This window comes from Hylobates moloch, unplaced genomic scaffold (assembly GCF_009828535.3).
Source record: "Hylobates moloch isolate HMO894 unplaced genomic scaffold, HMol_V3 SCAFFOLD_1, whole genome shotgun sequence".
Classification (NCBI taxonomy): domain Eukaryota; kingdom Metazoa; phylum Chordata; class Mammalia; order Primates; family Hylobatidae; genus Hylobates; species Hylobates moloch.
In genome coordinates, this window is record NW_026652276.1 from 42,837,948 (window position 1) to 42,856,810 (window position 18,863).

General features: G+C 36.8%; 1 protein-coding gene across 3 annotated transcripts in view; it reads left to right on the plus strand.

The window, feature by feature from the left end:
* Nucleotides 1-18,863, plus strand: part of SATB2 (SATB homeobox 2) — a 190,036-nt gene that overhangs the window by 4,669 nt on the left and 166,504 nt on the right. For 2 of the 3 annotated variants that reach the window (XM_032755048.2, XM_032755047.2), the window contains exon 2: nucleotides 17-244. The exons of the other annotated variant lie outside the window; for it this stretch is intronic. In XM_032755048.2, the coding sequence (XP_032610939.1) occupies nucleotides 76-244 (169 nt within the window). In that variant the 5' untranslated portion in view covers nucleotides 17-75. The remainder of the gene's footprint in view (nucleotides 1-16; nucleotides 245-18,863) is intronic. 3 annotated transcript variants of the gene reach the window in all.

Genomic DNA, 18,863 nt, shown 5'->3' on the forward strand with positions numbered 1-18,863 from the left:
CCCACCCCCTCCCTAGGTCCCTGTGCGTTTTATTGCGACCTGCCGGTGGGAACTTTGTCTCCGAGTCGGAGCAGCATGGAGCGGCGGAGCGAGAGCCCGTGTCTGCGGGACAGCCCCGACCGGCGGAGCGGCAGCCCGGACGTCAAGGGGCCTCCCCCGGTGAAGGTGGCCCGGCTGGAGCAGAACGGCAGCCCCATGGGAGCCCGCGGGAGGCCCAACGGCGCCGTGGCCAAGGCCGTGGGAGGTAACAGCCCGGAGCAGGGAGGCGCGCAGCCCGCGGCCCAGTGATAATGGCCCGGGTGTCAGGGTTCAGGTTGATTAGGCGCTGTCGCGGTGTAGGATTACAGGAAGTGAATTCCAGGTTGCCAAATAATGCCCCCGTCGCCTCTCATCTGCAACTGGTAGCTTCATCTCGAGTTAAAACAAGAAAGTGGTTTTACCCAGAGGGTGGCATTTTTTGGGCATTTTGCCACTGTATGCTGAGGTGTTGGCAGGTTTATGTCACAGCCAGCTAACTGTTTCTAGATTTTCCTAGAGAGCTTTTTAGTGATTTAACTCTTTTGCCTTGCCTCAGAGTGTCTGTTGTAGGGATGAAGTTCACGTGCGTTCGCTTTTAGGGCATAAAATAGTCATTAATGCTCAGGCGAGTACAGGAACAAGGAGAGTTGATGTTACTTTGTAGTGAGGACAGTGCTTCAAGACAGATGAATGACAACCGGGAATATGTCCTGCCACGTGAAATGTGGGAAATAAAGAATCACCATGAATCCTTCAGGCCCTTAGAAGCTTAAATGCTGCTGTTGTCTATAAAGCTTAGTTATATGCATTTGTAACTTTATTATGAATTATAGGACAACAGATAAAAATAGTAAAGTGGCCTTATCAACTAGATGTAGTTTCCCCTCCCAAGAATTTATTAATAATTTTATTTAAAGAAAATCTTTTGTACTTTTTACTACTTAAGCAACTACTTTCTTTTAAAGTGGTCAGGAAAAGCAATCATACAAAATAAAGATATGGGAGAAATTTAAACATTGAAATATTTTGGAGTTTGTATGCCATTTGCTTAGTTGTCTTTTACATGTAAAATCCACAATTCTACATGGCATGCAGATTTTCTGTGTGTTTGGGATAAATCACTAATTTTTTTTGCCTATAACGTTTTTTCTCTAATAATTTCAACAGCAGCCCATTTAATATTCTATATATTAACTTGCTTTAAATGATATAAAACCTTAGCAAACCTTAATGATAAGCTCTCACCCCCTTGTTGTGTCTATTGTATGTATTTCAAAATAGTTACTTACCTCTAAAAATGTTCATTCCCTCTTAAAGTGTTGAACACATACGTTTTATAAAATCGTATTTTCTTCTTTTATTTTGCTATTTCTGTTTCTTCATGGTAAATACTCAGGATGGTTTGTCTCAGTCTTTCATATTAATTGTCTCACTTGAGAAGTATTCATCCTTTCAATGTTGTAAGGTAAAAAGTTTGGTGATGGATTCTGGCTTGTTTATCTCCCCTTTTTGGGACTTGAAAATATACTTTATTGAAGCAAAAGAAAACAGTTCTGTGACCCATTTTTTAAAAGAGAGGTTTATTAATTTGTTGTCCTGATACTGGAGCAAATAATGTCAGACTTTTGGCATAATCAGTTAGTATATGCATATAAGAAATAAAAATTCATAGAGAGTATGATGGTACCAATTATGAGATATGCTAAGTGCTGAAAATGTTTGAACAAGTTCTGGAAATCCTTGGAGACAGTGTGTTCCAAAGTGGCCTTTGTGGACAGAAAAGGCTTGGACTTAAAATTTTGGTATCTTTCTGAAGATCTAATAAAATTCACTAAATTGAAAGGAGCTGTAAACATTTTAGAATGTAATTGTTAACAATTGTGCTTCCCTAAAACAAGTTTTTTTCCCCTCCTCTATATCATGTTGAACTATGAAAGAAAGTGCCTCATTCTGTTGACCAGGGATAACTTTAGTGTTAAATAGTGGTTGGTTTTCAAATTTTCTGAGACTGTAGTTCACATTTGAGCCCTTACATGTTTAATATAAACTAAAATTATTATCTTGGTAAAGAATAATAGATTTGTTTCAACCAGCTGCCTTAGACACTTTCTTTTAATTAACTTAATTTAGTAATAGCAGAGGTCTTATTAGCTGCTTCCCAAATTGAAAATAAAGATGACATTATTTTGTCTCAATACATATCGTTTATAATACATGATAGTAAAGTGGTTAAAATTGTTTAGTGGAATTTAAATTTTTTTAAAAAGAAAGCTTTTACTCTATATAGCATAATAGATTGTAAACAGATTAATTTAGACAACTTTAGAATATAACAACTTAGAAGATAAGATTTTAATAGTAGAAAGGTTTCTAATTGAATGTTAACAAAATTATGAGTTTAAGTTTATATAATTTCCAAATGTATATTAAGATGTTAAATAATTTCTTTGTAACTTTTAACCATGTATATAGTTTGGAGCAAAGCCAAGCCTTTTGAAACATGCACATTCTAAATTTTAAAAAATGTTTAAAATACATTTCTAGTTAGATTTTTTTATAAATAAAGGATTTTTTTGAACATAGAGTAAATATAAAGTAGATTATATTTCTACCATTCTATGTTCTTGTGTTTAAATTTTCTTTATAAAGCAATATAATAAGCATAGATAACTACACAAGTATTTATAGCTCTGTATCATTTATTACTGTTTTCAGATATATTGCAGTCTTGTCAATGGTATAAAGATGGATACAATAAAATTTGTCTTAGAAGTGGGGCCAAAAATTTGGGAGTACATATTTGTTAATCTTTAGTGTTCCTCTTTCTTAAAAGCTGTTCTTTTAAAAATAAGGGAGATCAAGTTAATTAGTTGTCCAATCAAATAGCAATTTATCTTACTGTTTTTGATAAGCAGTGAGGTAAATATATTTTAAATATATTTCTGAATGCATTGGTTGCAATAGTAAATTCTGCTTACTCTACTTATTTAGGTAGAGGGAATTTACTGTGTTTTTTGATAAGAACTAAGTATTCATAAAAGAAGGGGCATTACTTTAGTGTCTCAATTTAAATAGTAGAGAGGGTAGATACACTGTCACAGTCTTTAAGGTTGTGTTTTAACAGGGAACTTAAAAGTGGATTGTTTACTATGTGGTTAGCTTTAGAAGACTCTATTAGAAGCTAGATGAGTTTTGCTTTGTCTTTCCAACACTTTCTGGGATGTTTTTGCTCTTATCTGAGCAGTGTGTTTTAAAGCATGTATGTAATAAAATGTAAGTGCTCAGATGTGTAAGTCAGTCAGCTTTTATAGACGGTCCTTAGGAAAAAAAAAAAAAAAAAGGCTAATATCTCTTTAAAAAACATATGAAGGCTAGGAGAGAGTTTAGAGCTAGCAAGAGCACCATAGTGTTGACAGCTTTATATCCCTGCTGGGTAACATTCACTTACTAGAATTGGCGTCCCCTCTCAGCTAGTAATTCACTCCATAAGGATTTTGAAAAAGGATGATTAATGGTGGGGAAATTTATATTTGTGAAATTGTTGATTAAAACTTACAGATCTATTTGAAGATTTAGGAAAAGAAGAGATTATTAAGGATGATGAAAATAAGAATCAGATGATCCTTTTAACCACTATTAGCATAAGTACCTAAAATGTTCTGCTGTATGGAATGCTTCAGCCACGCAACTTACAGCATAAAATGAAAGTGATGCCAATCAAGTTTCCAGAGGAAGCAAGACATTCTGCTTTTCTCCTGGACTGCTGAAAGGTGCTGGCCAGTTGTGCTTTAATAGCAATAAATTATTTTGCTTCATTCATTGTTAACACAAGCATTTTAGTTTTTTAATGTTTGGCTTAAAGAAGAACTTTCAGACAGCTTTATTTAAACTGAATGAACAGCGCTTGAATATACCAGATGGTGTATTTGCTGATAGGAGGCATTAAACATCAGAAATCTTTTTGATATTTTTCATTTTCCTATGAATTTTTATGATTTTTTGGTGTTAAATGTTCTAGATTTTAGGGAAAAATATTTAAACATTGAAAATATCTTTTAGAGAGATTTGCTTTTTTTTAAAAAAAAAACTTGCTTATTTCTGAAAAATAATTTATGTTTTATAAATAACAATTTAATTTTGTTGGCATACTGTCTGTTAAAGTTATCTTATAACTAGTCTACCCAAAGTAGACCTATTCGTGCTACCAGGCAGCCCTTTCAAGAACATAACTGTCTTGTTGCAAGGGGAAAAAAATCATTATGCAGTACACACTGATGTATTCAAATAGGGAAGCAAATGTGATCAAGATTGTTAGTCAGGGCCTCATTTAAAGCTGAACATTGTCTACAACAACAGTTAGTTTAATTGTCTACATGTGGAACACTTCCTTTTAAATGAAAAGAAATGCAGTTCGGGTCAGGTGTAGTCACCATATGAGCAACAGTAGAGAGACATTTAACTTTTTGAAAGGCGTACAGATATGAAAGTATAGATAGGTATATATTGAGATTATAAAATACTTAGAAATATATTGTTAACATGGACAAGATGGAGAAAACTCCATTTCCAAGGATGAATATCATAATATTTGTAGGAAGTAGTCATTACTTCAAAAGAGAAAAGATTGTAGTTCCCCCTCCTACTCACTTTTTTTTTTTTTAAGGTTTTAAGGTCTTTTAAATAGAATGAACTTAGGCTTTGGGGTCATCCAACAATCTAGCCTGCCCTCTGTAGTTTTGCTGAGGTAGAAAAATAACTCTTCTCTAGAGTGTTTTTAGTTCTTGGCCTGTTATTAAAATAAAGATATACTTGGTTAAAAAAATATATGCAATGGAACATACACATTAAACAGAACATAGGGTATCCGCCCCTCAAAGTCCTGAGCATAATTTGATGTTTCAAGTAATTTTGGAAGCCTTATGTTCCATCAGCAGAAACCCACTGACCATTGTATACTCAAGATCATCTGTAGTGCAGTGTGTGTGTGTGTGTGTTGGAACTACATAGATGTCCCTTAAGGCATCTGTTTTTTAACCCCTGCAGAAAATAAGCAGTATCATCCTTTCCCAGAGGGTTGTAACCAGCAAAGTCTGTACATATGAGTATCCTGTTTGAATTCTTCTTTTTCTTTCTTGAATTTTGTTTTAACCAATCTATCTCTGTAGAGAGGGGAAAACAGACTAATCATCATTTATTAGATAGCTAAGAATTTGAATTTGAGTCATTTTAAGTATATGGAAATCAGTTTTATTCCAGGCAAGACTACAGTAATTATTTGGTATATCTGACAAAGTAGTAAGCAGTGAAGTTTGGTGGTTATAATTTAAGACCCCTATTTTTCTTTCTTTTTAAAAAGTATTTATTATAGAATCAGCATACATGTATATATTTAAAAAGACATGTTAAATTTACAGGGCTAGATGAATTCCAAATAGTATTATTTTCTTGGGTTATACTTATCTTTTAAAGCTTTTTAGGTTTCTGTTGGAATAAAATTTCTCACCATTAAAATGTTTCTTATGACTAAGAACCCGCATTAGGTGTGTAAAATATGTACATTGTTTTATTTCAGAGAGCCAAACTTTATCCTATATAGCATGTAAATTAATAATTCTTTATATTGTTTTATTTAATCAGTAGGCTTTTAAAAAACCTATATAACTAATATATGGTAACATAGTAATTTTTACTATCTTCCTTACATGAATACTGAGATACAATGGCATTTTGGAACATATTTAAAGATGGAGCATTTGACAAAAGTTGTATGTGTAACAGTTTGTCAGTGAAAAGTGACAAGTGGGAAATGACAAATGAAATGTTGGCATCATCACTCTTTATTTTGATAAAAATGTCTCAATTTGCAGTGATATAATACTGTTTCATATTATTTCATGAGTTGTGTGAGAATGCATAAGGGGAATTTAGATTTTGTGAACGGAAAATTAGCAGCCCAAACTCTCTTTTCAGAAGCTTTGGCAGCAAGTTCCCCGTCTCCCCCACTCCCCAAGAATAAGAACAGCAGTGAAATGTTGGATCTAACCCATACATTTTAACTCATTATTTTTTGGGAAAAAAAAGAGAAATAACCTAAAATGGTTTCAAGTAGGAGACCTTTATGCTTAGCTCAAAAAAATGAAGAAAAGAGTTTGCCTTTTAGTTTCTATTCTTTTCTTTGTAGCAATTTTTAAATGAATGATTTGCCTCTACTGACTATGATTGTATGGTCTTTTTTCACTTCCAATCAACACTGCTCTCCAGCATTAATTTAGGGTGCCAGTAAGGAGAGCTGTGAATTCCTGTTATTTTAAAATGCAATAGAGGTTTTGAAAATGTCTGTGGTGAAAATGGATTTTTATATACAAAAGATTCATCATCCTACTACTTAAATGTAATGTGATAAATATTTCAAAGTCAAAGTAGATGCCCTGAGTGGAACTGAGGTATGACTAAAACAAAAACCAGTTGAGGACTTAGAGTTTGGAAAAAGCACAGTTGTAGCCGCTATAGTGTCCTATTTGCCGTTGCTCTTTATTGTTAGCAATTAACCAAACATTATTTTTCTTCTTTTACATAGAAACAAGCCCTGTAAGCATAACATGCTACAGTATTTTTGTAAAAATGTTCCATGGTGGAGTTTTCAAAATTATGGAACTCTAGCTATATATATTTGTTTCAGTTAACAATTATTTTGCTTTTTAGTAGCAAGTGATTTAAGAATTGTGGTAAAATCAGTATAATTAAGTGGCACTGAAAGGCTACATCAGAAATTGCATTCTACAATTTCTGTATCTTTTGCTGCTCAATTAAAAAGTTTTCCTTCAGATTTTAAAAAAACTAGATAAAAAGACATAATATGGAACAAATGTGCTTTAGATATATAATTATGACAATAGGGTTTATGGCATGCATTTTTTCCCCTTTTTGATGTCCTTTAACTTAAACAAGTGGATGTTATGGTTATTAGTTTGACAAATGCCTAAAATGCAGATAAAAGCATGAATAGAAATTTTAAGAATTTGAAACTTGCAATAATCAGCAAACTATGTCAGTTTTTTAGTAAGCATATTCTTTATTAATGGTTATGACGCATAGGACAGGAAAACCTTCTCGGGAAATATATTTCAATTTTAGTTGCTCCTTGTACTATTACTCATTAATAGTGTGTGGGCAGATTCAGTTCTGCTCTTACCTAGTAGCCTTATCATTGGAATGGAGTTCTATTGTAGCACAGTTGGTTATTAAACTGTAAAATAACAACAAAGATCAAAAAATTAAGGGGAGGCACTGCAAGCTACTATTTATCAAAAGGGATCCATTTCAAACCAGGGTAACTGGTGCCCACTGATGGTTGCACAGTTACTGAAATGTGCACAGCAGCTCAGTGTCTGTCTTTTGTTTATTTGACTGAAGACTTACACAGATATCTATGTGTATATAATATATAAAATAAAAGACTCTAGTTAGAGCAAATGTTTTCCAAAGTGCTAAGATCTGACAGAGGTGATTTGCAGGCGTTTGTCATAGAAACAGTGTGAATTTCATCACGTTAACCATATATATCTTTTTCTTTCTTTAAAAACTACTTTTTACTTGTTTTTGCATTTGGCTGGAAAGCAAGTGTATCAGTTCTTTCATAACTGATTATGATTGATTTTTTTTAACACAAGAAAATATTTTCTTTGCAAAGAGAGCAAATTTGATTGGATGCCATGCCCAAGACTCCTGGGAAAGGACCAAAGGACCAAAGGCATAAAGTAAAAATAACTGTATTTTTAGATTTCCCAATTATATCCTATATTAAAATTGAGTACTTTTATTGCATTTGTTTCAATTATTATTACATATAAGGAAAGGCAAAATTGATATATTTAATAGCTTACTGACAAGATGCATTCATATCAAAACACTTGAAATAGCAATAGCATTTTTGAAATATTATTTTTTGGGAGTTAACAGAACAAGAACTTTCTTTTGTCATAATCCAAAGATGCTAACAGAGCAGCATGATAAATGTCTCTTTAAGTGTCGTAGTAAAAGAAAATGACTTGTCTTCTGAGGCAGTGGAGAGTTTATGTTGTTTTGGACCCATTTCCCAAGCAGTGATCGAAAACAGATTACAATAACAATTATACAGTCAGAAGATGCAATATCCATTTCTGCTTTAATTGAGTGAAAGAATAATAAAAACATCATTAAGAAAAATGAGGTGGACCTGTCACACAATGTACAAATTTTTAGTCTTGGAGAAAATGCAGAAAAACCGAAGTGCTTTTCGCATACTTTGTTGTGTTTATTAGCTAAAATCTGTTTTGGGGAGAGACCATTTGGCTCTCATTCTTCCCTAGGAAGTTCAAAGAGGAGCCCATGGGAAGTGGTTGCCCAGGAGACATTACAAATGACCATTGACTTTGTCTTCATACACAGTTTGACCAGGAAAATCCCATTTTCTTAAATTCTACCTGAGGTGGAACTACTCTCTCCCCCTCCTTTTTTTTGTCTCCGTAAATGGAAGTCAGAAGTAATGGATGTTCCTCTTGTTACAAAGCCCAGCCAAGTAAGGGTTAGATGGGGTTCCTAGGCCTGCTGTTCTTCCTCTTTCCAAAGTCCAAACTAGGCTGAAGGCGGGAGAGAGAGTTGAGGCTGAATAATGAGCACCCTCATTTCTTCTCAGCACACACCGGGGTAACCTGAGTTGCTCTGTGGGCACATCACCTGAGGTGTACTCATCTGACTGTCACCTGAAATGCAGAGGCTCTTGCTTCGACCTGCAATCCTCTGAATCATGAAATCGATGTCTTTAACATTGCTGAGACTCCGGCTCTCATTCCACAGAGCTATGCTTTCAGCAACTCCGAATGAACCGCCAGGCAGCAGCCAAGAATCGGGCTCGTTTCCCCTCACTCTGGGCTGTATTTGTTACTCTATTAATAGAAACTGTGAGCTCCCGAAGAAACCTAGGTGGTGACGGTGGAGTTCACCCGGGAACCTTGGCTCAGGGTGGGGATACTTGAGATGGGGATAACTCGGTTTACCCCCATGTGTGGTGGGGATACTAAAACTGCACATAATGTCAGCCATCAGAGTAGTCAGAGCTCCAGGTTTTACTCAGTTGACAGACTTAGGGGGGAATATTTCTTTCACCTGTCGCTGAGTTTCTTGGCTTTAATATTTAAAAACCTTCCTGAGGTGACAAAATGAAAGAAACAAGATAGGCAGTACATCCTCCTGGTGGAGGTCTCATAATTTCAGAACTCTCCCGAGCATTTATCATCCCTTTTAGAGTGGGATGTATATCAAACAGCTCCAAAAAAGCTTTTTTAAAAAAGTTATTTAATCCATAGAGTCTAGTTAATAGCGCCTTCATTAAAATGCTTTTGTCAGCAAAGGGTTTTCAGTTTTAACATTTACATAACCTAACAGTGTTGATGAAGGCCATGAGCTTTAAGGGTCTATTAGTGGTTCCGTTTCTTCTGGACTTTATAATTTAAACCTAAACATTAATTCTGGGTGGAACTTGGCATAATGTCTTTTTGCCTTGGAGGGAATTTTTATTGTACAATTAAAAAAAGTGTTTTGGTTTTTTTTTTTTTTTTTTTTTAATACGATCACCTTCTCCATGTCCCTCTTCCCCAAGTAAACAGCAATTAAATAGTCAAGGTTTTAAAAGGGCTTCTTTAGTTTAAAAAAAGGAGTAGTTATTTTAGGTGAATTTAACAATTTTCCATGAGTTCACATTGCAAACTAGTGCTTTGGTATTAACAAGGAAGTTCTGTGAGGCTGATAATGCAGTGAAAATATTTTTCTTTTCTGTCTCTCTCCCCTGTATACAAGAAAACCCTGTGGTAAAATTTTTAAATAAAACCATTTTGTATGACAGTTGAAACTTATAAATCAGTTGTTCTTTATTAGAAGCTGAGAGACAAACACATGTTTTAAATTTTTTGTCACCTGTAATTGTAACAGTGACTAGAAAGAAACAAATTGGAATCTTAAGTCATTACATGACTGAATTTTTCAGTATTGTTTATTTTGGAAAATAAACTGCGATCCTTAATATGATCTTTTTGATGTATTAATACTATGTTAAAGTTGAGTTATTACAGGAATCTAATTACATGTTAAGTGGGAAATTAGAAAGCACTAAAGAAACCTTGCAATGATAAATTGTCTTCATCTGAAAACCAGAAGGTATTCAGAGTGAAGCTGCCTGTCAGGAGAGAAGCATTCCTAGAGGCTCCATTCAGACAGGTGATTTTCCTTTAGATTTGGGAAATGTGGTATTAGAACACCCCAAACCCGTTAATATCGAGGGAGTATAAGAAGAGCAAATTGTTCCCTGAATAGGAAGTTATTACACCTTTAATAACCAGGTAAAGCCACTTTACAAGGGTAAATAAGGTGATCCTGACTTTTTTCCTTCTCAAATGAATCTCGAGGTAATATTCAGCAAAACTACCTCTATTTACAGCCTCTTTCATATGGCAAGTTTGAGCCTTAAGCACGTTTTTACAGCTAACTTATAAACTCCCCCAAAACTGGGGCTTACCGTTGAAAGTCTGCCAACACTGTTACAAATGGTCATTAGTTCCCAAGAAACTTTGAGGAGAAAAAGAACTGTAGGAAACTGCCGTGACTTTAGTAAGAACCATTTTGTTTCATGTGTATTTTTTTGCCGCCATGGCCGAACTGGGGACTGACCTGCATGTTCAGGATTGATACTGAACATTCTCCTGTGGAAATGTATAGGATTCCAATTAGCACAGGGTCAGAGCATAAATGTACCTCTTTTTTCACACTGTTCCAAGTGGTTAGTGGGAAACAAGCTGCAAAGTAATTCCCTTGGCCCCCCAATAAAAAGATTTATAGCAAAATAATTCTCAGCTCCATAATGGGACTGTTGTAGGTTTGTGTTTGATATTTGTAGGACTGAAATACAGTCCATGTACCCAAACTAAGCATTTATTGTAAACAAGTTAACTGCCAAGAGCTTATATTCTGTCAAACATAATTATATTGAAGATTGATGTATAGCTTGAAAGTGAGTTTGTGGGAGACAGTTCTTTTTAACCAAGGCAGGCTTCTGAGATGCAGCTCTCTTCTTCCTTTGCTAGAATGACTCAGTAAAGCCATCTTTCTTGCCACCAGCCTCTCATATATAGAATAAACACAGGCTTGCTCTTTGAAAACATAGCTGTTTGTCGATCCTATTTGTGTTAACAAAATAAATGAACTTATATTCATAGAAACTGTCATGTATAGTTTCTTCTATCATCTCCATCTAGATCTAGCAGTGATGGTGCCAAGATAAAATAGCAGCTCTTACCTCTTGGGCGATACTGGAGTTCACCCACAAACTTTAAACGTATACTATTAAGTTAACTCCAGATGAAATTCTTTCCTCCTTCAATATGGAGTTTGAAATAATGTTTGACTTGTGTTTCTGTTATTTTGTATTGGGCTTGTCAAAGAATAGAACTGTTTTGAAACTGGCCTTCTAGGGGGAGGGGGATAACATCAATACCTTTATTTTGTGGCTCAGAAATTATTAATATTTTATGCTTAAATAATTTGTGAACCAAGGACTCTAGGGAAAATGAAATCTTTTTGAGATTAAGGTGTTAATACCTGGAATTACTCCCAATTTAAAATGCTGCAGTAGTCTTCCAGGGCTTCTGCTTTGAGGAAGTTAGAATCTTATATTTCATTTAGAGTAAAGATTTCTCACTTTTTTGTCCAGGAGACAAATCACTTTAAGGTTTGATAACACTTCTCAAAGGCAGTAAAAAGTAGAATAACTCTTCCTTTGACTGGGTGATAGCCTTTGGATAAACATATTCAGGATGAACATAAGGTTTCCAAGAGATTTATATGCACAGACTTAAATAGTCTCTTTCATTTTTAAAATATTTATTTTAATATTTGATTTTGGAAATTATATAAATTATAAAGAGGCTGTATTAGAACCATAAAGTGAAAAAAATACTGGTTTTCTCTGTTTTTCTGATTAATTTCTATAAATTACACAGGCACTACATATATACTTAAAATATTTTGTCTGGGAAGTATTCCATCAGACCCTGGTTTCCCTGGTCTGTAGGCTGGGTTTTATTAACTTGATCTGAGTCACAATAATAATATCCTATGTATTGCAAACCAGAGATCTCAGTCAGATCCCCTAAGGGGACTGGAGAATACACACTATGATTTTGACTTTCTTGCTCTTTCTCCCTCCTGTTTTTTTTCTCTTTCACCTTTCAGCGTTAGCCCTTTCACCAGCTTGGTTGTTACTGCGTCTTGATGGATGCGTTTGTTGAATATAAGAATGAGAGTGGCTTTTAATGGCTGAGAAGTGGTGGTGGTAGTTGCCTGTCTGCTTAAGCTCGGCTTTGTGAAATCTGCGTTCATTGCACAGTGTTACTTTCTACACATCTATTAAATATCCATAAATGTTTTGCTGTTTGAACTCTAAACATAGACAGTAGGATTTTCTTTTTGTGAGGGAGAAAGCCTTTTATTTTTTTGCTATAACAACTTTACTTTTCAGTTTTTTATTTGATAAAAATCTCTCCATTCTAGTATGATTTCCTTTGAGGCTCTGCACCAGTGTTTGATCTCAATTTTTAATAATTTTTGTGAGTTAAACTCCCCAAAGAAAACATGCTTGTGCTATGAAATATTCCCACTAGAAATCCGGGTAGTCTTGTCTTATTGAGAGCTGAGCACTTGATTCCTTTATTAATTCCTTTCAAGAGGACCTCAGTACAGTTAACCTTTCCTTAACACTACACTGGAGAAATTAATCAGGCTTTTTTTTTTAATTGTTTGAATTAGATAAAATAACATTTAGGCAGAACTCAAAAGCTGAAGTAAATGTTAGTATAAGGACAATTTTCATTGACTCCTTTTTTGACATATGGGACTCTGAGTTGCAAATAGCTTTTCCAGAGAGGATGATGAGAATAAGGTGGAGAGGTGAATCGATCTCCGCTTAAATACTATTTTCCACAGAGTGAGACTCCGTCTCAAAAAAAAAAAAAAAAAAAAAATTCTCAGAAACCTCCAGAATGAAATTTTACTTAACGAAGGACAGAAACCCTGGCATTCATAAATTATGGTAGAGTCATTTTTAACATGTGGTTGAGTCTCAGGACTTATACATATATATGCATTTTTAACCTATTGTAAAAAGAACCTGAAGAATTTAGGCCTGAACTAAGGATACTTCAACAATATGCCATATGCTTGAACTTTTCTGTTATATTCAAACTTGTATATCCTACTTTTTTCCTTTCTATTTTTTAAAATTATTTAATTATTTATTTTAGAGATGGGTCTGGCTCTGTAACTCCAGCTGGAGTGCAGTGGTGAGATCATTGCTCACTGTAGCCTCGAACTCCTAAGCTCAAATGATCCTCCCACTTCAGCCTTCCAAGTAGCTGAGATTAACAGGCTCTGGCCACTGTGCCCGGCTCTTTTGTCCTTAAAACATTTTTTGTTGTTGTTGTTGTTTTTTAAATTCTAGGATCATTAAACATTTTGTCTTTCTGTAGTTACTAAATTTAGAAAAGATACTGTAGTCTTTCAATGCAGGACATGGGTAGGACTGCCGACAAGACCCCCGTGGCTCTAGGGTGTATACAGAGCATGGTGCAGCACGCCACTTTGTTACGCACCCATCCATGTGATGCCCGGGGTGATACCCTGACAAGTTCTGTCAATAGTGGTCATGCACAGTGCTGTGATCTGGCCAACATCCCCTGGACAACATGGAGCAAGCTCCTGAATCCACTTATGTGGATCATTTCTTAGAAAGCTTTCCTTGTTTGCTGATGCTGAGTGCAGTGCAATGGGGCCAGAGTGATATGGACAAGTTTGACAGCTAGGCAGACACTGCCTATTAATGGTAGTGATTAATATCTAACTGGAATTGGCATTTTGTTAAACCAACATTTATTTTGGGCCTACTGTATAGCTCAGGCTCAGGGTTGGGAGGGGGCATGAGGCAGCTAAGTCCAGCCCATGTTTGAGGAAGAAAACGGTGGGCCTCTCCTCTATACCCATTAGTGCATCGGCATTCCTGACATCAGAGAATTTAGTTCGGTAGGTCAGGCTTGCTGTGGCAGAGTTCCCAGGTGTGGCTCAGGCTTCTTTTGTTTAGATAAGCTGCCACAAATTGCCTCCTATGTGCCCGTGAAATACTGTTTTGCAAACTGCCTGGCCAGTTTGATCTTGCCACTAAATTTCTATAACTGAAGGATGTTTAGAGACCTGGAGTTTCTCCTTCAGCCTTCGGACCTGACTTTAGGTTGAATTGTGATTGCTTTGCCTGGAGTCAGGCCTGGAATCAGAGATGTGGAAGGCCAGAATTCATTTCCCTTCCCTACCACTTTAGGCCCAGTTTGATCCTTCGGGGTGGTCAGTGAGAGAGGACTAGCGTCCACTCTCCCATCCTCACCCCCGCCTATTTTTGTTCTTATTGTCCAAAGTTAAGATTGGCCTCGGGGGTTGCAAAGCAGTATCTGGTTTTACTAGAGAGAATTCTGAGAATAAGCTATTTCTTGATATCATTCTGAACCCCATTGCCCCCACAAATAGTGAGAGAGCCATCAAGGAGTTTTATTATTGAATAAATCAATATTAACTATTATTGAATATTATTTCATAATAATAAAATTGAGATAATATTCAATATATTGTAAACTACACATTCTCTGAAAAATTCACTTGTTTTTCTAGTTGGTTTTTTCTTAACTCTTATTCAGTATTTCTTAACTCTTACTCAGTTTCTTACTCTTATTCAATATTATTGAATATTATTTATTATTTAGTTGGAGGTCTAATCCTGAGTTGCACCTGGGTCATGGGTAAATATGAAATTGAATTATTGTATGTATGGCTCAGTTTGTACCTAAGAGTAATTATGATGGCTGGGCAAGGTGGCTCACACCTACAATCCCAGCGCTTTGGGAGGCCGAGGCAGGCGGATCACCTGAGGTTGGAAGTTCAAGACCAGCCTGACCGACGTGGAGAAACCCCGTCTCTACTAAAAATACAAAATTAGCCGGGTGTGGTGGCACATGCCTGTAATCCCAGCTACTCGGGAGGCTGAGGCAGGAGAATCGCTTGAACATGAGGTGGAGGTTGCGGTGAGCCGAGATTGCGCCATTGCACTCCAGCCTGGGCAATAAGAGTGAAACTCCACTCAAAAAAAAAAAAAAAAAAAAAAAAGTAATTATGATGCAGAGTTTGCCTTCCTCATAATTGGAAAATTGACTGATCTCTATCTGTAAACCACTTAGAACTTGCTGCTGTCCCACCTCTGTCTTAGCTTCTGCTTCCTCTACAGTAAGAGTTAAGAAAAAGCCAGCTAGAAAAACAAGTGTAATGTTTCAGGGAATGTGTAGTTTACAAGCAAAGGACAGGGAGGAGCGTTGAAAACTGGAGCAGTTGCGGGAGCCTAGAGGGCCTCTGGTCCACCTGTGGACCTATGGGTGGCTCCCTTTGCATCCAAATGATTGCTCTTCTCTCTCCTTTAAAATTGGTGAAAGTTTTTTTCTACTGTTTCTTATTATACTACCTGAAATTTCTTCCATGAGAAATTTATTTGAAATAAAATATATATTCTACTGTGAAGACCTAGCTGAGGAGATTAAGGAGAACACTAAACTATTCAAACAGTGTAGCAAGCATCTTTTTATCTATTAATCTCTGGAATTTTTGATATCAGCCCCTGGGGGGAGTAGGAGGCTGGAGTGGAATGTAGAGCCTGTGGCTGCCTTAGCCCAGGAGGCTGGGTGCCTAGTAGAGGACAGCAGGGCCGCAAAGAGGAGACTAGGAAGGACGCACTGCATCCCTTTTGGAAATTTTTCCTGGGACCCCAGCAAGGAGGTGAGAAACACCCTATTCTTTCTTTCTGTTTATGGTTGCAATTTTAGGCGCTCAGGCTTTTCTTTTATTATTATTATTATTATTATTATTATTTGATGCAGAGTCTCTTTCTGTTGCCCAGGCTGGGGTACAGTGGCATGGTCTCGGCTCACTGCAACCTCTGTCTCCCGGGTTCAAGCCATTCTCCTGCCCTCAGCCTCCCAAGTAGCTGGGATTACAGGCACCTGCCACCACGCCCGGCTAGTTTTTGTATTTTTAGTAGATATCGGGGGTCTCACCATGCAGCTGCAGCAGGGCGTCTAAGTGACAGGATTCAACGGCCTTGCGCCAAAGTTGGGACATGAAATAAACCATGTTTCAGGCTGGTCTCGAACTCCTGACCTTAGGTGATCCGCCTGCCTCGGCCTCCCAAATTGCTGAGATTACAGGTGTGAGCCACGGCACCCAGCCTCTATTATTTTAGGATGGAGAGAAGGGGCTAGAGGTTAATGTTGGCAAGTTACTTCTCTTCTTGTCTGTGACTCAGTATGTATGTGTATGATTGTGTCAGTGAGAGAGAGAGAGAGAGAATGAGAATATGAGGTTATAGAACAAGTAAATTTCTGGTAAATTTACAATAAGAAAAAATAGTAGCCATCCCTCACTTTTCCTCTCTGTCCTCTTGACTGTTATTCACTCAGTTTATGTGGTAAAGTTTGTTTCAGTATTTCAAACAGCTTGTTCTTTGATACTTCAGGTTCAATTTTATACAAAGAAAAGATATGCAAGGCTTTGCCCTACAGTCTTTATAATCTCCAGTTAGCCCTCGGACCTTCTCAGGTGATAGAACTAGATACGCCGCAGGCCCCAGGGAAGGGAGTGGGCCCTGTCTGCTGCCTTCCTTCAAGAGACAGATGGGCTTTCAGGAGCTCTTTGAAAGAGGGGAGGGGAAAGCCTGGCCTCCTCTCATCTCAAACTGGCTCCTGTCATTCAGGAGTGCTGGTGGACCAAGGAGACAAAGGAGCTAGGGAGGAGGCTGGAGACGGTGCTGATTTACACTAGAGTATGACCATTCATGTGAGCCTTTCTTTCTTTCTTTGTCTGTGAATAACGGAAGGGCAGGAGCCCTCTTTGGTTCCCCCTCCGTGCCTAGCATGGTGCCAGACACCTGGTAGGCAGACAAAAGGTGAATTCACTTACGAGTAGTACAGGTCAGCCATTGGACATAGCAAGTGGTAAAGCGTCCTTTTTATTAAGAGGCCAAGCCCTTAGATTTCAATGGGTGTGGATTCTGGAGTGTTGTTTTCAACTCTCAGGAAAGCAACCTGCTTGGGATTTAGAGTTGGATAACCTGAACTATTCTGCCCTTGCCTTGCTGTGTTTCTTGGGGCATGTTACTTCTCCCATAGTTTCAGTTTCCTAATTTATCACCTGAAAATAATGCTAACCCTGTCACAGGGTAAATGTGAGAAGATAAAGTTGTGTATGTTAGACTACATGATGATCTAGGAAGTACAGTGCAAAGCAGGGGTTTTATTTCATGTCCCAACTTCGGCGCAAGGCCGTTGAATCCTGTCACTTAGACGCCCTGCTGCAGCTGCACCGTCTTTCATCTTTCATTGTTGGGTTAAACATTCAGAGCCTTCGAGAATACGCATTCCTCAGGTCACTTTCGTAGCCATGTTATGACATTTCCTGAAGTCTGTTCTTTAAAATGAAGGGAAGGGGGAAAGAGCTGTTTCCTAATAAAATAAGTTGGATTAATATAGTTAGTAATAAAACAGCAGCCTGCAATTGCAGAGAAAGTAACACATTGGATTTTGGAATTTAACCACGAGTGCTTCTGTCTTCAGGACTCCTAAGATCTGGAACACAGAGGAAAGACAGCTAAAGAGCTCATGACAGTCACGCTATTGGCCTAGTATCAGTTTGTGATAAATGTATCCTGTGTGAGAAAAAATTGTATATTGTTTTTGGGCAGATTCATTAGAACAGTGCTCTCTGTTATTAATACAAATATAAGCCACATGTATAATTTTAAATCTTCCAGTAGCCACACTAAAAGTTAAACAGGTGAAGTTAATTTTAATAATATATTTTATTTAACTCAATATATTCAAGATATTCTACACGCAATTACTTTTAAAAAATCATTTATATTTATTTTATTTGTTTTTGTTATTAAGTCATTAAAATCTAGTATGTATTTTATACTTACGGCACATCTCAATTTGAGACTAGCTATGTTTCTAGTACTCAATTGCTACATGAAGTTAGAGGCTACTGTAATGGACAGGTAGTTTTACTGTGCTTTTAAGCACTTTCACCTTTTTTGCCATGGGGCATGTTAAACACTTTAAGCGGGTTGTCATTTGCATAATAGGCCATTCAATGTTTATTAGTATCACCTTCATTCTGAAGAAATGCCTTTTAGTATCGGGAACATTGATTACAGACCTTGAAAAAAATTACTGGTTAATTTTTTTCCTCTGTAAAATGGTATTAATACTGATTTTGAAAAAAAGGAAAACAAATAAATTCCATTGCTTGAGACCTGTCAGACAACTTAAATATGTAATATTGTTTAATCTTCACAACAGATCTATGATGTAGATATTGTTTGCATTTTGGCTAGGAGGAATTGGAGCTTCAGAGAGGTCAGATGAACTACTCAAGGTCACACACAGGTAAAGAGGGACAGTGCCAGGACTTGACCCTGACCCGGTGCTGTTCATCACCACATCTAACCATTTTCCCACGTGTCTCGGTTCTCACAGCTGTTGCTGTGAACAGTGGCAGTTACAATGGTTAACGCTTTATAAATTATACACACTTCTTCAGAAATAATGTCAGAATGAAAATGACAGTTTCAGTATCATCACTAGTGACAGTTGGAAAAATGCATTTTTCTAGTGTAGAGAGGGTACCAGGCTTGTTTTGCCTCTTTGACACAGAATTCATCATTTGTCCCAATT